The sequence below is a fragment of the Heloderma suspectum genome, chromosome 5, assembly GCF_057233095.1.
Source record: "Heloderma suspectum isolate Gila_16-S chromosome 5, 16-S_ref, whole genome shotgun sequence".
Taxonomy (NCBI): domain Eukaryota; kingdom Metazoa; phylum Chordata; class Lepidosauria; order Squamata; family Helodermatidae; genus Heloderma; species Heloderma suspectum.
The window spans coordinates 24,148,580-24,166,090 of record NC_139462.1 but is presented as its reverse complement, the minus strand read 5'-3'; the positions used below and the strand labels follow the sequence as shown (position 1 = coordinate 24,166,090).

The 17,511-nt window shown below is 43.1% G+C and overlaps 1 protein-coding gene across 4 annotated transcripts in view; it reads left to right on the top strand.

Annotated features, from left to right (window-relative positions):
* Positions 1-16,786, top strand: part of PPM1K (protein phosphatase, Mg2+/Mn2+ dependent 1K) — a 40,457-nt gene extending 23,671 nt beyond the window's left edge. For all 4 annotated transcript variants that reach the window (XM_084855611.1, XM_084855612.1, XM_084855613.1 and 1 more), the window contains exons 4-7: positions 6,368-6,533; positions 8,049-8,193; positions 9,242-9,376; positions 11,897-16,786. In XM_084855611.1, coding sequence (XP_084711737.1) covers positions 6,368-6,533; positions 8,049-8,193; positions 9,242-9,376; positions 11,897-12,028 — 578 coding nt within the window. In that variant the 3' untranslated portion in view covers positions 12,029-16,786. The remainder of the gene's footprint in view (positions 1-6,367; positions 6,534-8,048; positions 8,194-9,241; positions 9,377-11,896) is intronic.
* The last annotated feature ends 725 nt before the right edge of the window (positions 16,787-17,511 follow it).

Sequence of the window (17,511 nt, the reverse complement as noted above, 5' to 3'; positions counted from 1 at the left end):
TCCATGGGGTTTTCTTGGCAAGAATACTGGAGTGGGTTGCCATTTCCTTCTCCAGTGGACCACATTTTGTCAGAACTCTCTGCCATGACCTGTCCGTCTTGGGTGGCCCTGCACGGCATAGCTTATGGCTTCACTGAATTACGCAAGCCCCTTCGCCACAACAAGGCAGTGATCCATGAACCAAGAGAGTAACTGCATTCATCTAGACCTAGCTGGCAATCCTGCACACATTTACTTAAAGATTAAACACCATTAAACCCAATGGGACTTATTTATGAGTAAACATGCTTCGGATTGGGCTGTATAGTGACCCCATTGAACAGGTGATTTGTTGGCTGGGGTGGGGAAGATCAAATTGAACCTCATGGCAGATGTGGTCATCTGAATCCTATGTTTCCACTGGACTTCGTTAGAAAAACTCCAATTATTATTTAGTTCTTCCAGAAAATGGCCCAGAGATACACGATGAACACTTCCCTCACTAAATTGGCTATTAGCCAGTTGATTCCAAGTGTGCTATTAAGTGAGTCTTGGTTACGTGAGTTGTCAGTGTTCAGTGTTGTTCCAGGCTCTTAAATTGCCTGGTAAAAGGGAGAATGCAGAACGGCAAGAACCTGTGTGTGTTAACAATATCAGGGAAACACAAGTCCTACAAACAGACACCCTGTATCTACCCTTTCTTTGAAGTAAGAGTATGTGGCTGTTCTGCCTCCTGATTAAATGAGCACACCTAGCAATTGGGATTGGAGGCATTTATGCTATGCCATCAGTTCACCCGGTCCCTGTTCATTATTGTAGGCAAAAGACAGACCCCTGTCTCAAGAAGCTTACAGTCTCCAATACCTACCTACCCCCCAGAATTTCTGCTTTATTACAACCAGATTGATAGTTAGATGTGTCATTGCACAGTCCTAGAATCTTGTTAATTGCATTGACTTAAATGGTGAAAGTAGCGTTAATAGTACAATAAGGAATGGAATAACTTTTGTTTCCTAGTTGAAGAAGTTACCAGTCAAAACCATGATTTTAAAACTTTAATATGTTAACCTGCAACACTGAAGAAGCGCGAGAGCTGCAGAAATCTGTGTCTTTATGTTTTCACAAAATTGTCTAACTGCCACTTAAGTTTGATGCCTTTCCTACATCTTTTTCTGGGCCAGTGGGCTTTTCTGCACAAGCCCTATTGGAGTGAACAGAAATTGTGCCTTGCATATGTCCCACTTACCTTAGCAAGACTGTGTGAGTAAATTCCCAGTGAATTGTGCTTATTAGACCACTGGAGATGGTTGTACTTTAATAGTAAACTCAGTTGGAGCACAGTAGCTGCAGTGCCCATTAAAGTCACCATCTTGTCTCGTATAAACGGCAGGGCTTTTTTTGACAGGTGTTGCTAGACAAATGGTCAAGTGGCTGTCCCTTAGCCAAAAGCTGTGAGACGCAAAACCCAGTAATTTGTCTATGTGACTATATTTAGTCACATAGTCACTATGTGACTAAAGACATAAAGGTCAAATACACAATACAACCAGTTATTTGGCTGTTTCTTTGTTCTGATGTTTTAAAATGTTGCCAAAATAAAATTGCCCCCTTAAATGTTTTTTAGAGCCCTGCATTTCCAAACTAACGTTATCATCTCTCACCAGAAGGTGTGCAGATGGACTGATGGGGTTGCTAAGGGAGACTGATGCATAATAAAATTGGACGCAATATTATCCCCAGCCCCTGTAACCAATCTAAGCAGAGCGCTCCAATTCAGAATGAGTGCTCTATTCCCTTTGGCAGCTCTCCTCCTCCCAAGTGTTGCAGGTTTTCCTTCTCTTTATTTTGAGCAAAATTCCTGGGTGAATTTTTCCTATTTGCCTCTGTGTACATGTTATTTATGGCAGACACTGTACCCGACCAACAGCTCTAGAATTGGAGGCCCGGGACACTATTTGCTGGGCTTCAGTGGAAAGAGAGAGATCTGCTTAATGTGGTCCCAGGTGAAGGAGTCTGGCGGGTTCCTAGCCTGGACTACTGGAAGGTTCCCACATCCTCTTTGTCACATTAGTTGAGATGACATGCTCTAAAAAATGTCCAGTGAGTGTTAAGATACCTATTGAAAGATTTTTAGATGATATATTTCTGTAGTGATGCTGTCTAGGAAACGACAAATCTGATGTGTGTTTTTTTAAAAAAATGTTATACCAACTTGTGTTCTGAGCTGATCTTTTTTTTAAAATGCTGCTAAAAAAATTGGAATAACATGCTAGTGATTTGATGAACATGTAATTCCTTGATTTTGGAACTGTGCTACTGCTTAGTGATCTAAGCCACCAACCTGTGTTGCTTTATTTCCTCTCTTCATTCCAATAGAGCTTGCAAACAGCCCCTGTACAAACCCCAGTTGACATGAGTATAGGATCTGTGAGGAAGATCTCTTTCTAACCCTGTAACTGTAAATTATCGACATCATGGAATAGTTTGCATTGACTTCAGTTAATGTGGCCAGGAGTGAGAACATAAGAGCAACTTATGTACGTATTATGAAGGATATTTCTGCCCCATTTTTTTGACCCAGTAAAAGTCTACAAGGCAGATCAGAACAATATGTCAATGGGGGTGGAATCAAAACCATTAAAAATTGACAGAAGCTACAGCGACTGTTCAGAAAAACAGTCAATAGATTTTCAGTGGCCTCTGAAATGAAATTGTATTCACCCAAAGCTTAAACACTTATAAGGGGGCAAGGTGAGCTTCCCTGGGGAGCAAATTTCACAAGCTCTGTGCTGCCACTGAAAAGTTGCTGTCCTGCATCACCAGCTTCTGCATCCCTTATGACAGGGGAACACGGCGCAGTGTTCATCAACCCTTAGATGAACCACGTACATGGGTAGGCTCCTGTAGGAGGAGGTGTCCATGAATCGTGGACGGAGAGTAGCGTGCCATGCAAGTGAGAGCACAGCAGACACTTGCAGCAAGAACATAAACTGGATCTCTCTTTCCAAGGGGTGAAGATCAGCCCTTGCTTTTGTGAACAGTATTCACAAGTATTGTACACGCGCACAGGTATTTTTGGTGGATGGAGTAAGAAATATGAACATGGTAGTCACATTGCTCCCTACAAATGGAATAACTCCCATGTATGCCACTCTCAGTTTCTTAGAAGAGGGGTGGGCAGAAAGTAGATCTCCGGATGTTTTGGACTTCAACATCTAGCACTCCTGACCATTGGCCATGCTGCAGGGGCTTCTGGGAGTTGAACACCCAAACATTGGGTGATCTAGCTTCTGCCCACCTCTGCCTTAGATAAAAATCGGATAAAAACAGATATTTCTCCCACACATTAAACTATCCCAGACAAGCTTCTGGCATGTGTGTATGTCCATCTGTCCATTTCCTTGATAAATTTTGGCATATATACATCTGGGGAGCATTGCAACTCTGTCCCTTCCTTTCCTTAAATTTGAGCTGATGTAGCCCAGTGCTTTGCAAGTCCCAGCTTCAATCCCTAACATCTTCTGTTAAAAGGATCCAAGCAGAAGCTGATCGAAAAGCCTGAGCCTGTGGAAAGTGGGTGCCACTCAGAGTAAACAGGACCTGGTAGATGGACAAATAGTCTGACATTGTACAAGGCAGCTTCCTGTGTTCCTAAATGCTTCTGGCAGTCAGGAGAGCTGAAAGAGAAAGCTAGGGGAAAGGAATATGGAGTTTCTCACAAAGCTGTACTGGCTGTCCTGGAGGAAAAGGAGAAAATTTAATTTGAGTAACAACTGTCTTTGCGGTTCTTAGTGCTGCATAGCCCAGGCCTAGGGACTGTCCCTTCAGTGAAACAGAGCTCCCTTTGCAGTGGATTTTTATGCAGTCACTATGAGCTCACCCAAATGCTGTTGGCCTTGATGTATGCTGAAGAGTCCCATGCCTGCTCATTGCACCAAAAATATCACCTTGGGTTGGCTTTTCCATGTAAGTCCCAAAACAAAAAAAAAGTAATGCGAGATCAGCATTTCATTTCTGGAATGCAGGAATGAAGCCGTGTCACTTTTTCTGTGTGGGGAGACTGCTGCTGGGAAAGGCTTTCCCTCCAGGCATAGTCCTGGTGTCATGACCTGCTCTAGCAGCCTCCCCCAACTTGTTGCCCTCCCGAAGGACTACACCTCCCCAGCTCTGCTGGCTGGGGGATTATGGGAGCAGTAATCCAACACATCTGGAGGGCACAAGGTTGGTGAAGGCTGAGAGATAGGTTCATGTCTACTGATTCACTGATGTGTACGTTTACTTGCTATTTGTTTTTAATGTTCTTAATTGGAGAAGCCCTGGATATTCCCATTCCAAATGAAGTCTGAACTCACCCCTGTTTTTGTGCATGGCAAGAGTGGAAAAAGAACCCGTGGATTCAGGAAGTCCAGCAACTTTACATTCTCGTGCCTGATGTCTTTGCACTCTCTTCTAGAAGTGGTGTTGCCGTTCCAAAACCAAGGAATGAAACAGGGAGGGACTAGTGGTGGTCTCAAGATCTGGCCTTTAAATTTTGGAAGGGATTGCGGGGAGAAGGCAAAAATTATCTGAGCCTCTTACACCTTTTTGTGTTTTATTCACTTACTGGTTAAAACAGGTATTTTTACTGGCAATACTATAGGTTCAAATTGCCTACTTAAAATTTATGCTTACCTCTTCTCTTCCCCTACCCCCTCCACTTAAGCACGCTGAGTGGAGTGTGCATAAGGTGCACTAATCTCTGCATTGCATAAGAATTAAATTGGGATAGCAACCCTATGCACATTTGCTTGGAAGTGAGTTTGTACTTCCAAATAAGCACAAATAGGATTAGGTTGCACAGGCCCAAAAAGAAATGAGGCCATTTGTCTTGTAACAATTTTCCAATTATGCAAAAACCAAAAGGGGTGGGAGAAACAGTTCATCTCTACAGAAACTGATGACCAAACTTTAAATTAAATTAAAGGGCAATGTTCAAGAGCCGTTTAATGAGCCCTGTGGCAAAATAATACCTGTTTTAAATAGTGACAATATTGCCTAGTTTAGATCACTTCTGTAGCTGTACTTTTGTTTCCTGTCCAATTCCTCCGTCCATTGTGTTTTCATTCTACAACCAGGCTTGATGCATTTTTTGACCCCCAAATATTTGGTAGCCACATTATTAATAATCAGGGAAAGGAGTGTGTGGACTATTTGGCTACTGGGGTGGGGGGAAATAAGGAACAACTCAACGCCCTGCCAAATCTTCCCTTTCCTTGTCAGCCCTGCTGCTGCGAACGCAATGAAGAAGGCAGCACAACTCCTACAATTCCCAGCATTCACCAGCGATGCTGACTGGTGAATGCTGGGAGCTGTAGGGATTTTTCCTGTCTAAACATGCATAGGATTGCACTGTAAGGCTACAGTCTTATACATCAGCCTTCCCCAACAGGATGTGTTGGACTACAATTCACATTACCATCCAGCATGGCCAATGGACATGCTGGATGGGGATGATGGGAATTGTAGTCTAACACATCTGTAGGGCACCACGTTGGGTAAGGCTGCTATAACACTTACCTGGGAGTAAGTCCCATTGAAATCAATAGGACTTACTTCTGGGTAACTATGGCTAGGATAGCATAAGACCCTCACAAAACAGCTGTTCACAGGATCCTTTGGAGGCTGCTCTATCGGCTAAACCGATTTCAAACCTGCTTCAGATTGGCTTGTTTGTAGTGCAGCCTTGCCCTCTGTAGGTGTGGAAAAGGGGAGTTTGTATCCCACAAAAACTTGTGCATTGGGTGCGTGTCCTTTTTGGGGAAAAAATAGTCTGAAGTGGTAACTGGGAAGAAACTATGTTTATATGTTTGGGGTATACACGTGTACCCTTTGCAACTGACTCCTGAATTTGTACATCTGTGCACCGATAGAGAACATGAAGCATAAAGTAGCTTTATTAGCAAGGCCCAGATAAGGGGGACATCTTCCTATTCTTCTCCAAAATTAGAGCTCCTTTGAGGGAGATACTACGGTAGTTAAATCACTTCCCAAAACTGCTTTGTGAATTTGTAGTGTAAAGACGATGTTCCCTACAGCTTAAGTCTCAGTAGCTGCTCTGAAGCAGGAATTGTTGTAAACTCCTCTACTAGCAAAACAATCTGCCACAGACTTTGCCTGCCTGAGCATAAACATATTACATTTGCGCCCCTTGCATGGAGCAATGTTGTAAAGCATACTTCTTCTTGTTTGCATGTCTGCCTGTTGCCTCCTGCCTTTTTAGCTTAAGCTCTGCAGCAGTGTCTCTTTATCGGTGATAATGCAATAGATACCATTTAAAACTTGAAAAGCTGAGCAGCGGTTGTGTTTGGTGTTCAGAGTCTGACTTTTCCTCCCTCCGTGACATTTGTAGCCACCTTGCTGAACGCCGGGACCACGGCAACTGTGGCCCTGCTGCGAGATGGGGTCGAGTTGGTTGTGGCCAGCGTTGGTGATAGCCGTGCCCTTGTATGTCGCAAGGGGAAAGCCATGAAGCTGACCGTTGATCATACTCCAGAAAGGAAGGACGAGAAGGAAAGGTATGCCACCCAGATGTGCTACTTTGGGCCTAGCCTTGCTTTAAAAGGCATGTTTCTTTAACTTGCAGAGAGCCAGTGTGGGGTAGTAAACAGCATGTTGGGCTAGGGGTGTACGGATTTTGTAAAATCCGTTCCTTCCATGTTTCGCACATTGTCAGGTGCCTTTCTTTCTGTTGTCCACTAATTGAAAGAACTGGATTTTTTCCAGTTTCCCAGATTTGTGCAAATCCCCCCTCCCCCCATGTGCATTTTCATGCTTTAGCTTATGGGGGAAATGCACATTTTCAGCTGGTGGTTTTTTATTTTACATATTTTTCTATGACTAAATTTGGATAAAAATCCAGAAAGTAAAAAAAACTGGTCTGCAAGTTCACAGAATCCATGTGACTTGGGAAAAGCCAGTCCATTGCGGAATCCATTGGTCGGATTCATAGAAACCCAAACTCATTTGATTCCATTGCAAATTTCTCTCACATCCCTATATTAAACCAACTAAATTGTTGAGTGTTCAAATCCCTTCCAGCTGTGGAGAGGGCTGCTAGACTCAGAACAGTCATATACATTTTAATCTCAGCATGAGATGAGGCAGCCATAGCTTCTCCTGCCCGTTCCTTGTCCCTGCTGTCCAGCTCCTCACCTGTTTGCTGTGTGGCATATGTAACCCATGAATTGCTGAAATCTAGCAAGAGCGAGCTCAACAAACCATGGGCTAACTTTGGATTGTTTAACCCCTAAATAACCTAGAGTGTCTGGGTTCAGATGTCACGCTAACAACCCATGAACAGGGTAATCGTAGGTTGTTAATTGAAAGCAGAAGTGATGAGTGCACCAGAGGCACTGTGCTCGACTGCTCCTGCTCGCCCCTGGCAACCCATGACATGATGTTCAAACCGGGCCAATATCAGCAATAAGCATATAGTATCACAAATTAATTCTCAGGGAGCTAAAACCACCATCCTCAAGTCAGTGTGAAATGCAGAGGTTAAAGTTAAAGGCCCAGGAAAATAAAAAGGTCTTTGCCTGGCACCAAAAAGACATTAAAGTAGGCACATAGTAAGTCTCTCTGGGAGAGGCTATTTCATAACTGGGGGCTACTGCTGAAGAGGCCTGCTCCTAAGTAGCCACCCACTGTACCTCATCATGTGAAGGCACTTCGAGCAGACCCTGTGATGATGATCTGAGGGCTCTGGTAGGAATGTGATATCCCCGGGTACATGGAATTCAGCCCTCTTGGGTAAACTAGATAAGCTACTCCATCTGAGCTAGAGTTCTTTAAAAAAAAAAGTTTGCAGAAGTTCAGAATCCCTGCGACCCTTCTGATGGATCTACGTGTTTTGGAAGCCGGTGATAAAATTGAGAGGCTGTTGACAAAGCTATGGCAGGAAAGTCCTAACTGGGAATTTGTCATGATGAGAAGCAGCTGCATAAACTGGTCATGTGACTTGATCGTAAAGGTAATGTGCATGACAATAGCAATTACGTCACACTTCCTTTCCTTTTTTTTTTTTGGTGAAGAATCAGGAAATGTGGTGGTTTTGTAGCCTGGAACAGCTTGGGACAGCCCCATGTGAATGGCAGACTTGCAATGACCCGTAGCATAGGAGACCTGGATCTTAAGGCACATGGTGTGATAGCAGAACCAGAGACTAAACGTGTTCAGGTAAGAGGATGTATATATTCCTTCTTTCCCTCTGCCCCCCCGCCCCCGGTCCCTGCCAAGTACTGATCCTCCTATGTTTTTGTCTGCCAAGTAATAAGCACTAGTAGATCCCGTCTCATTTGTAAACTAACATATGTAGGTCCAAAGTTGCCCAAGTGGTGTGGGGAGGGGGGTGGGTTGGTAGGTGGGAGAGTCACTGCTGGCCTCTGTTCTCTATCTGTAAACTGAAGCTATGAGTGACTTGCTTGACAGGATTATGAGTGAGCAAGTAAAAGATCTTAGAATGCTATGTGCATTAAAAGCACTATCACTCTATTAGTGAACTCAGCTGATGAGTGTCGACAGGATCGTAAACAAACGGGGACCCTGAGAAACAAGAGGGAGGTGTTGGCACGCGCGAGGTGATCCCCAGGTTTGCAGAAGTACAAAGAAACCTAAGGGGGCAACTCCCCCCTACAAAAAACAGCCTATAATAGGCCATGAAATGCTGAATGTTTCCGGGGGGAATTAAGATCCACTGGGGAGGGAAATGGAATGAGTATCCTGGAAGAGATCGTGGTTGTTTGGCTGTCACCCTGAACAGAAGCCCTTCACTCTGCAACATTTTTTAGCCAGTCCCACTTGTAGAATATATACTTTTCAGAGTCAGTTCCTGAACTCTTTGTCACGTTCTAGGATGGCCAGCAAATGGAATCAAAGGTGGAACTATGACAATAAGAGTGGCTGTACTCTCTGTGGCTCCCATTAAGTTCTGTGAGCTGCAGAGACATCGAATCAGGTGAAACCCATTTCTGTCCCAACACAGGATGGATATGTGTGTGTGCGCGTGCGTGCGTGCATGTGTGCATGTGTAGACCTCTTCTGAGAGGGGCTCTGCAGGGCTTCCCTGTAATATAAGCCCATCATAATGACAGGCATTTTGTTAGGCATTTTGCTAATGATTATTATTAGTCCAGAGAGAAATCTCTATGCTGTATCGCTAATAAGGCAGTTTTCTACTGAAACACCATAAATCTGGATGACTTGTATACTTTTTGTGTCATTTCAGTTGCACCATGCGAGCGACAGCTTCTTGGTCCTTACTACCGATGGCATCAACTTCATAGTTAACAGTCAAGAGATCTGTGACTTTGTTAACCAGTGTCATGATCCTACCGAAGCAGCTCACATAGTCACCGAGCAGGTAGGTATTTCCAAGAACAGTAGAGTCTACCACTGGCCAGTTTTGAGCAAGGCCAACTTGGTCTGCTTGAATACCATATGGATCATGGTGGAACATCTTCCTACAAACTGGCACAACTAGTGATATGAACAGACAAGCCCAGTTCCTTTTAATATATAATTATTAGTGTGTGTTATATATAATTATTAGTGTGTGTTATATATAATTATTAGTGTGTGTTATATATAATTATTAGTGTGTGTTAGCTCTAAAGTATGCATTCTCACAAGGAAAATCTCCCACTGGATTTTATTGTGTTCTACAGATAATCAAACTTACTGATATGTTTTGGATATAGTACTTTCCTTCCAGTTGTGCTCATGGTGTCCCTGACAAACAGCAGCAGGGGCACACATTCTTGCTTCTCTTCTCTAGTTGCTTTTGGAAAGCAAGTGCAAAAATAGTTAATAGAACCATTGCAAAAATTTCCCTGTTGAGAACAGTCCTCTTATTTGAGTTGTTTGGGATGGTCATTTTTGGATGTATTTTTGGATTTCTACCTCACCTGATCCATAAGTGCATTCACTGATAGTTTAATTGAGCTGTATTTACTAAATTACTTCTGAATTATTATTTTTTAATCTTATCACTCCTTTTCTCCAACTTATACCCACCCAGTGTTAAAGCTTCTGGTGGACCATTCTTACCCCCTCTCCCCGGGTGACATTGGCTATTGTCCCATGATGTCGTCTGAGAATGTGGACAAAGTCCTTGGGTGGGTTTGGCTGAGTGCTTGTGTTCTTTGACCATCTTGGCTGTTAACTACTAGTCAGAGAGGATTGACTGGGTGTGTCCAAGGGTAATTAATGCCTCTTGATTAGAAGGAATGGTACTGGCCATCTTGAAAGAGGCAGTTATGCAACCATTCCTTTAGAAACTCTTTGCACCTGAGAGATAGTTGTTACAATCACCCAGTCTTGGGCAAGGTACTTAAGAAGGTAATGGCAATTCAGCTCCAGGAACTTTTGGGTAAGGCGAATTTTCTGGATCCATTTCAGTCCAGGTTCAGACTTGGGTTTGGCACCAAATCAGTCTTGGCCTGATGGATGACCCCTGACAGGAGAGCGAATGGGAGAGTTGGGACTCTTCTGATTGTCCTTGACTTCACAGCAGCTTTGATACAATCAGCTGTGGGATCTTGCTGGACCAGCTCTGTGGTTTGGGTGTCGGGGGTGCAGTGATGTGGTGGTTCCACTCTTACTTGTAGGGTCTGTTTCTGAAAGCAGCATTTGGGGGGTCTGCTTGGCTCTATGACACTTACATCGTGGGGGTCTTCTGAAGTTCTATCTTATCCTCCATGTTTTTAAACATCTATATGAATCTGCTGGGTGAGGTCATCAGATGATTTAGCATGAAGTGTCATCAGTAGGTTGATGATGCTTAGCTCTCTTTCTCTCTACCATCTGAGTCAAGTGAGGCTGTCCAGGTGCTGAACCAGTGTCTGGATTTTGTAATGGGCTGGATGAAGACCAAAAAAACTGTAGTTGAATCCTGACAAGATGTTCTCATGTCTGAGAAATGGGTATACAGCCTATTCTAGATGGGATTGCACTTCTCCTGAAAGAGCAGGTACTTGGAGGTACTCCTTGATGCAGCTTTGTCACTTGAGGCCCAGGTGCCTTTTACCAGCTATGGCTGTTCCTGGACAGAGATAGCTTGGCCATAATCATTCATGTAATCCTGATCGGGTTACTGTAATGCATACTCGTGGAGATGCCTTTGAAGACGACCCAGAAGCTTCAACTAGTGCAAAATACAGGTGCTAGAACCTTAACTGGTACAGCAAGATTGGATCATGATCCAGAAGAAATTGCACTGGTTTCCTTGTCACTTCTGAGCCACAGTTTTCAGGGACTCACCCTGAACTGAATTATTTAGGTGGTCTGGTAGCAGGTGCTGAGAGTAGTATTTCACACTATTTGCTTTATACTGGTTACCTGAAAGAATCAGGTTACCTGAAGAAACGTCTCTTCCCATATTTAACTAACTGAACATTAAGGTCATAATCTGAGGCCCTACTCAGGTGGCCCCTGCAAAATGAGGTGAGGTGGGTAGCTATGAGATAGAGGGCCTTTTCAGTAGTAACCCCCCATTTGTGGAATGTGCTCGGCTGGTACCTATGCTATAATCTTTCCGGTGTCAGGAGAATACTTTTTCCTTCTCCCCAAGCATTTTAAGAACTGTTCTTAGTGCTTTTATTCTGCTGCTGGTTTTAATTTGTTTTTTTTAAATGCTGGAATGTTTTTATTATTTGCTGCTGGTTTAATCTGGAATTTATTCTGTGCTGTTTTTATGTTTTGTTTTGTTTTTAATATTTGTGTTTTATATTTTTAATGTATTGTACACTGTCCAGAGAACTTTAGTTACTTGATGGTTAAAAAGTACAGTAAGTAAATAAATACATAGTGTAGTTGAGAGAATACGTTTGATTGGTGGTGTCTGATGGCTAAACTTCTTTGTTTTTTGTAACTTCTCCCTCAGGCGGTACAGTATGGGGCGGAAGATAACAGCACTGTCATTGTCGTACCCTTTGGAGCGTGGGGCAAATACAAAAACTCTGAGATCAACTTCTCATTCAGCCGGAGCTTCGCCTCAAGTGGGAGATGGGCATGAGGGCCTTCTGTAGCAAGGCGCTGAATTTGCTCTGCTGCGCTGTAGGAGGCTTTCAAGGAAGAAAGCAGATCTGTAGATCAACATAACTATCTTGTCCATCTCTCTTCCAGCAGCTAGTGCTTTCTGTCTGGGTAGCAAATTGCTGTTAACTTGATGTTGCCTCTTAACAAACATGTTGGCTTGACATAAGCAGTAACAAACAATTTTCACCCCTTCCATCCTTGATTGTGGATGATCTTGTCTGCTGTTGCAGGGATGCTGGCTGTTTATACTGGGCTGACAACCTCTTAGGGATTTTGTACCAAGTGTTTTGCATAATAGACGTGATACATTTTAGAGGCTGTGGGAGCATGGCAGAGGCAAACTGGCTGTCTCAGTTTGCACAATATTGCAAATAGGGGAACCAAATGCACAAGGAGAGGAAACGTGGCATTTTATCTCCCTCACCATCACAAGTCTTTCATTCCCTACTTTAAGAGAAGTAGAAGAAAGCTAGCCACTGGGAGATTAAGAGGCTGCATCAGTGGCCATGCCTTGCTTTGGCCTGCTGGTTCCAAGTTAACCTCCAAAGTTGAATCTGGCCCAACACTGAAGAGAAGTTATCTTTATCTTAGAGTGGATTAGGACTCTGTACTGCAGAAGTCAAATGGCAGAGACTACGAGCTCTCTCTCTCGCTCTGTGTGTGTGTGTGTGTGTGTGTGCGCGCGCGTGCGCGTGCTGTCTTTGTGTCCCGTTTCTCAAAAGCAGAGGGCAAGTTATACACTTGGTATGAAGCCTGTGTCTGTTTCTTTGCTTGTGGGGTCTTTAGCCAGCCAAGAGAGACACACTGCAGCCCTTGAGACAGCTATGTTCACAACACTAATAAGGGGGACCACATTGTGTGCCTTCGGAAGGATGAAAACTGCATACGTTCTCTGTATTTATTTATTTTCTTTAAAGATGTCTATCCTAAGAAATCCCCCATACTTCTTAAATATGCTCTACATAAACTGAACTGTCAAAATAACATTTTATTCTTCAGTTCCTTTTTAGATGTCCAGTCTTGTTCTTTCACTTGAGAGCCACTGAAAAATGCTGTCCCAGACGCACAAAGGGAAATATTGTCGCTGGGGGGAAGGGGGAGCGGTTGGGGGATTGTACAAATGCCAAGTTCCAGGTTTTCAGACATAGGGATGGGTTTTTTTCCTAGTTGACAAAATGTTAAGGATACCATTTTTGCTTCCTCCACCAATTGCTTTTGCAAGGGAACAGCAGGGGTATGTTTAAATTCACCTCTAACTTTCATCTAATGGGAAATTTTGAAGCAAATTTCCGAGGGAAGCAAAAAGTTTCAGTGAGACCAGTGACATTTCTTCAGGGGATTTTGCACATCACCATTTAAAATAGAACCTACATGTGAAGGGAACAATCTGTAACTGGAGTTCCTTGGCAGGTTTTCAGCAATTTGAGTGTAAGCATTTCCACAGGCTAAGAACGTGATCTGGGGTGTTAGGTTATGGGGACCATTGCGTTTCTTGAGATGCCAGAAGCAGACGAGAATGGCTTCTGCACCACCAGCATATTAGAATCAATTGTTCGTTGGTTCTGATGTAAGTACTTTGAGCATTTCCCTGGAGTAAAACTAAATAAAATAAAACTAGAATAACTCCCATAGAAAGTTACTTTGCACCTGGGTGAAATAGTGCTGAGCCTTTTAGCCTAACCCTGATTACAATGTGAACTGTGGACCGCCTGCTGCTTAATACCTGTACTGCCTTTGGCTGCACCTTTTGTATAAATCATTCCAGTTTTGCTTCTGTACCTAATGCTTGTGAAAGACATGAAGTGCTTTGCAAACAGACAGTGCCCTGGTATTGTCCTGTTGTTATTTAGCGTGCATTTCACATGTTTGTATGATATATATAGATATACACAAATACTTATGAAGACTTTAAAAGTACAAAGTATGTTGAAAGAAACATCTATTTGTACATATTTACCGTATCCAGTGCTGTCACTCTAGGTCACTGCAATGTTAAGCCCATCTTCGTCTTTACACTTTTATAAATTCCTGTTTTTTAAAGCATCAGTGGGGAATCCCCTCCCCCGCAAACAAATACCACCTTCAGAAAAAGGATTTCCTCAGCAGTAGAGGAAAGGGTTAAATTCCCTCTCCATACCTGCTCTGTTAATTATCAAGTCTTTCTATTTGCATTTTTTAAAAATCTGCACACTGAATGCAAAAATGTATTTTACATCACGCCTCGTAAATAAGATTAACCCCGTAACGCTTAAGAGTTGGGAAACCCTAAGCTCAGTGACGTCACGCCATACATTTTGCAGCATCATATGATAAGTGAGAAGATGCAGAGCTGCTGCACATGGCCACTGTGATGTCTAGCTCCAATCCGAGATGGTGGTGGGAGAAAATGTAAATATTCAAAGGGTTTCTTTCAGCGTTCAAATGGACGAGAACAAAGCACTAAACAGGCCTGCACAAGTAGCAACCCGCTAAGCAAAACTTAGACTGACAGCCATGTATGGCAGTTGGCCAGGGGCTTGATAAGTCTGCTTCGTTTGCTGCCCACCCTTGACTTGCAAAAGCAAATTATTGAGTACCTGGCTTGCTGTGATACACATTCAGCTTGGTGACCTACAGGTTGTATAGGATTGCACAACAAACTTCTTCTGATCTCTTTCTTATATGCTGTCCATTCAGTAGCTAATCATTTTTATACTGAACCCAGCTACCCATCTCTTTGTTACAAAGAGGAGCTGGATGATGGTATAGAGGAAACAACTGATGTTTGCATGTGGCTCACCTGTACTGTGTATTGGTCAGTGTGCCTCAGTTGATTGATTTTTGGTAGCCACCTATTTTACTGAAAGCCACTCAGATGTATGGTCTTTGGTGGCAGAGTATCTAATTTTCTCTTAGCCATACAGTTTGGAAGGTGGGTGGAGTTGGCACTTCTTAAATGAATTGCGAAACTGGTGTTGTAGTCTCCCAACAGATATAAGCTATGTCTGCGCTCCATCCTATACTAGTGCTTATGCATGCTATGTTAGCACAATATATGGGATCCTTTTTCAGATGGTGCATAAAGTAAGACCATCCCAAAAGTGTGTGTGTGTGTGTGTGGGCTTTTTGTAAACACTCTTGGCGAAGGTGAAAAGCCTTCCTCACTGGGGACTGTGATAAAAGAGGGCAAAAGTGTTCACCTATAAAGAGTGAGGGTGACTGGTTATCCATTCGGTTGGTCTCACCCTTGTGAAGTATTGCCATCCCTCTCTCCATTGGCTTTGTTTGCCCTTGAAGGCCACCTTATATATTCAAATCTAATAGACTACATAATGCTGTGACATCCTGTTCATGATCCTTGATTAGCTGGAATTGCTCCAGAAACGAGCCAATAGTTTGACCCAAAAATTGGCACTGGACCAAGGGAAGAGAAGGAAATGTAACAGCAAGAAGCAATCACAAATAAGGGTAAATACGTCATCCTCCCTCTGGTATACATGTGGCTCAAAAGCTGAAAAAGGTGAACATTTGACACAGTCGTAACCCAAACCTCCACTACCAGAACCTCCACTACTGGCACCTAAAATTCTTCCAGTCCACTAACATATCCCAGTACATCACAGGAAAAAGTGAAAGCACTTGTTCAAAACTGTTAGTAGCTAACTGCAAACAGGCATTGAAGGTGCTGCTTGTAAGTCTTGTTTTCTAGAATCTAAAACACACCTTCACATTCTATTTTTGTTAGATGAAATTCCTTATATGAAAAAAAGAGCCAGAATAATTTTTGACACTATTTTGCGCAATACCTCAACTTTTGTAAAGAAGTGGGTGGTGGCTCTTACAGTAAAAGGGATTTGATTAAATGGTGGGGAAATGAGAAGAAACAGTTGCATGTTTTGAAGCCAATATATGCTCTAGTTGGTCAAGGGGATGGAGGGGCACCCACCAAACGTATTTTTACTGTTCTGGTTCTCAAGGCACCAACCAAAGTATTGAATTGACAGATAATGTAGGTTGGGTGAGTTTTGAGCCTGGAGAAGGGGCAGTTTGGCTGCGTTTGACACATTTGGTTTTTGAATTTACTAAACCATAGGTCATTTTATCACCATGCTGAATGTACTGTAGAGAGAGACTCTACAGGTGGCCCATGGTTCTGAAGCTGCAGTGCCTCCTCGGGCAGATAACTGTTGGGAGAAGATTCCCATTCCTGGATATGTGGAATGCTTTGGCAGCTTAGCACATCGTGTGTGACTGACTTGTAAAAGTACTGAAGTGCACTTGTGTAAATTGTGTTGCAGTTTTTTTGCCTTATGAAGCGTGTACAAATTTGAATGTTGATAGTCCAGCTGCTCTGTGGTAGACTCAAGCTTGTTGGACGATTCAAATGCTGGTACCGCCCGTTGCATTTCTGTAGAGGCTGGTGGCAAATGATGAGAATGGTTTCTGCACCAGTGCGTGTGAGAAATACAGGGACTCTTTGTCCTTATGTATTGGACTTGCCTGCTGTTTGGTGGCCAGACAACTTACTAGCTGAAGGCAAGACCACAGCTAGCTAGCCTGTACATTAACAAGGGTGTCCAACCATCGAAACCTGTGGTATCGCTGTGATTTGGATGTGTATGTATAGTGAATGAGTGTGTGGAATCTGTGGCCCAGCCGTTGCTTCATTTTAAATGGTTGCTTTTAAAAAAATATTTGTAATGGAAGCAGCTTGAAGATTGAACACTGTTTTAATAAATAGCTTGCTCCCAAGTGCTCTTCGTGTGTGCGTGTTTTTCTATTCAGCTGCATGTACTTTCATAGATATGTGGTCCGGCAGACACAAAAGTGGACTGTCACTCCTTCTTACGTCACAAAGGGAACCCAGGCTCAGCACCCATAACCTAGTTAAGCAGGGGTCCCCAACCTTTTGGGGCCTTTGGACACATTTGGGAATGTGAGACCATGCTGTGGGCACCACCACAAAATGCCTAATCAGTGGCGTCTACCTTCATGTCTGTGGATCTTGGGCTGCGTCTTATTCAGCAAAAACTTTTATTTTGTGTCTATTGGGACACTGCAACATCTCTTTTAATAAGGTATTGTCTAATTTGGCTAATTGCTGATGGTGGAATACAGCCAATGCTTCTGAATAAAGCACTATCCCGTAGTTGCTTCTTTTTGGGAGGAGGTTATTACACAGATAAATTTTGTACTGGAACAGTCTTTAATATTCACTGAGAAACACACTCTTTTAAATTATTTATTTGCTTCATGGAAATTAAATGGTCAGCATAAATGGATTATCTGCACCCTTTTGACAGCTAAAAGACTGGTACTACAACACTGGAAGGATTAACACTCACCTCCTATAATGCAATGGATTGAGGACCTTACAACACTTTCAATATTTGAATGGGTGGCATATAGATAGAATCATAGAATAGTAGGGTTGGAAGGGGCCTGTAAGACCATCAAGTCCAATCCCCTTCTCAGTGCAGG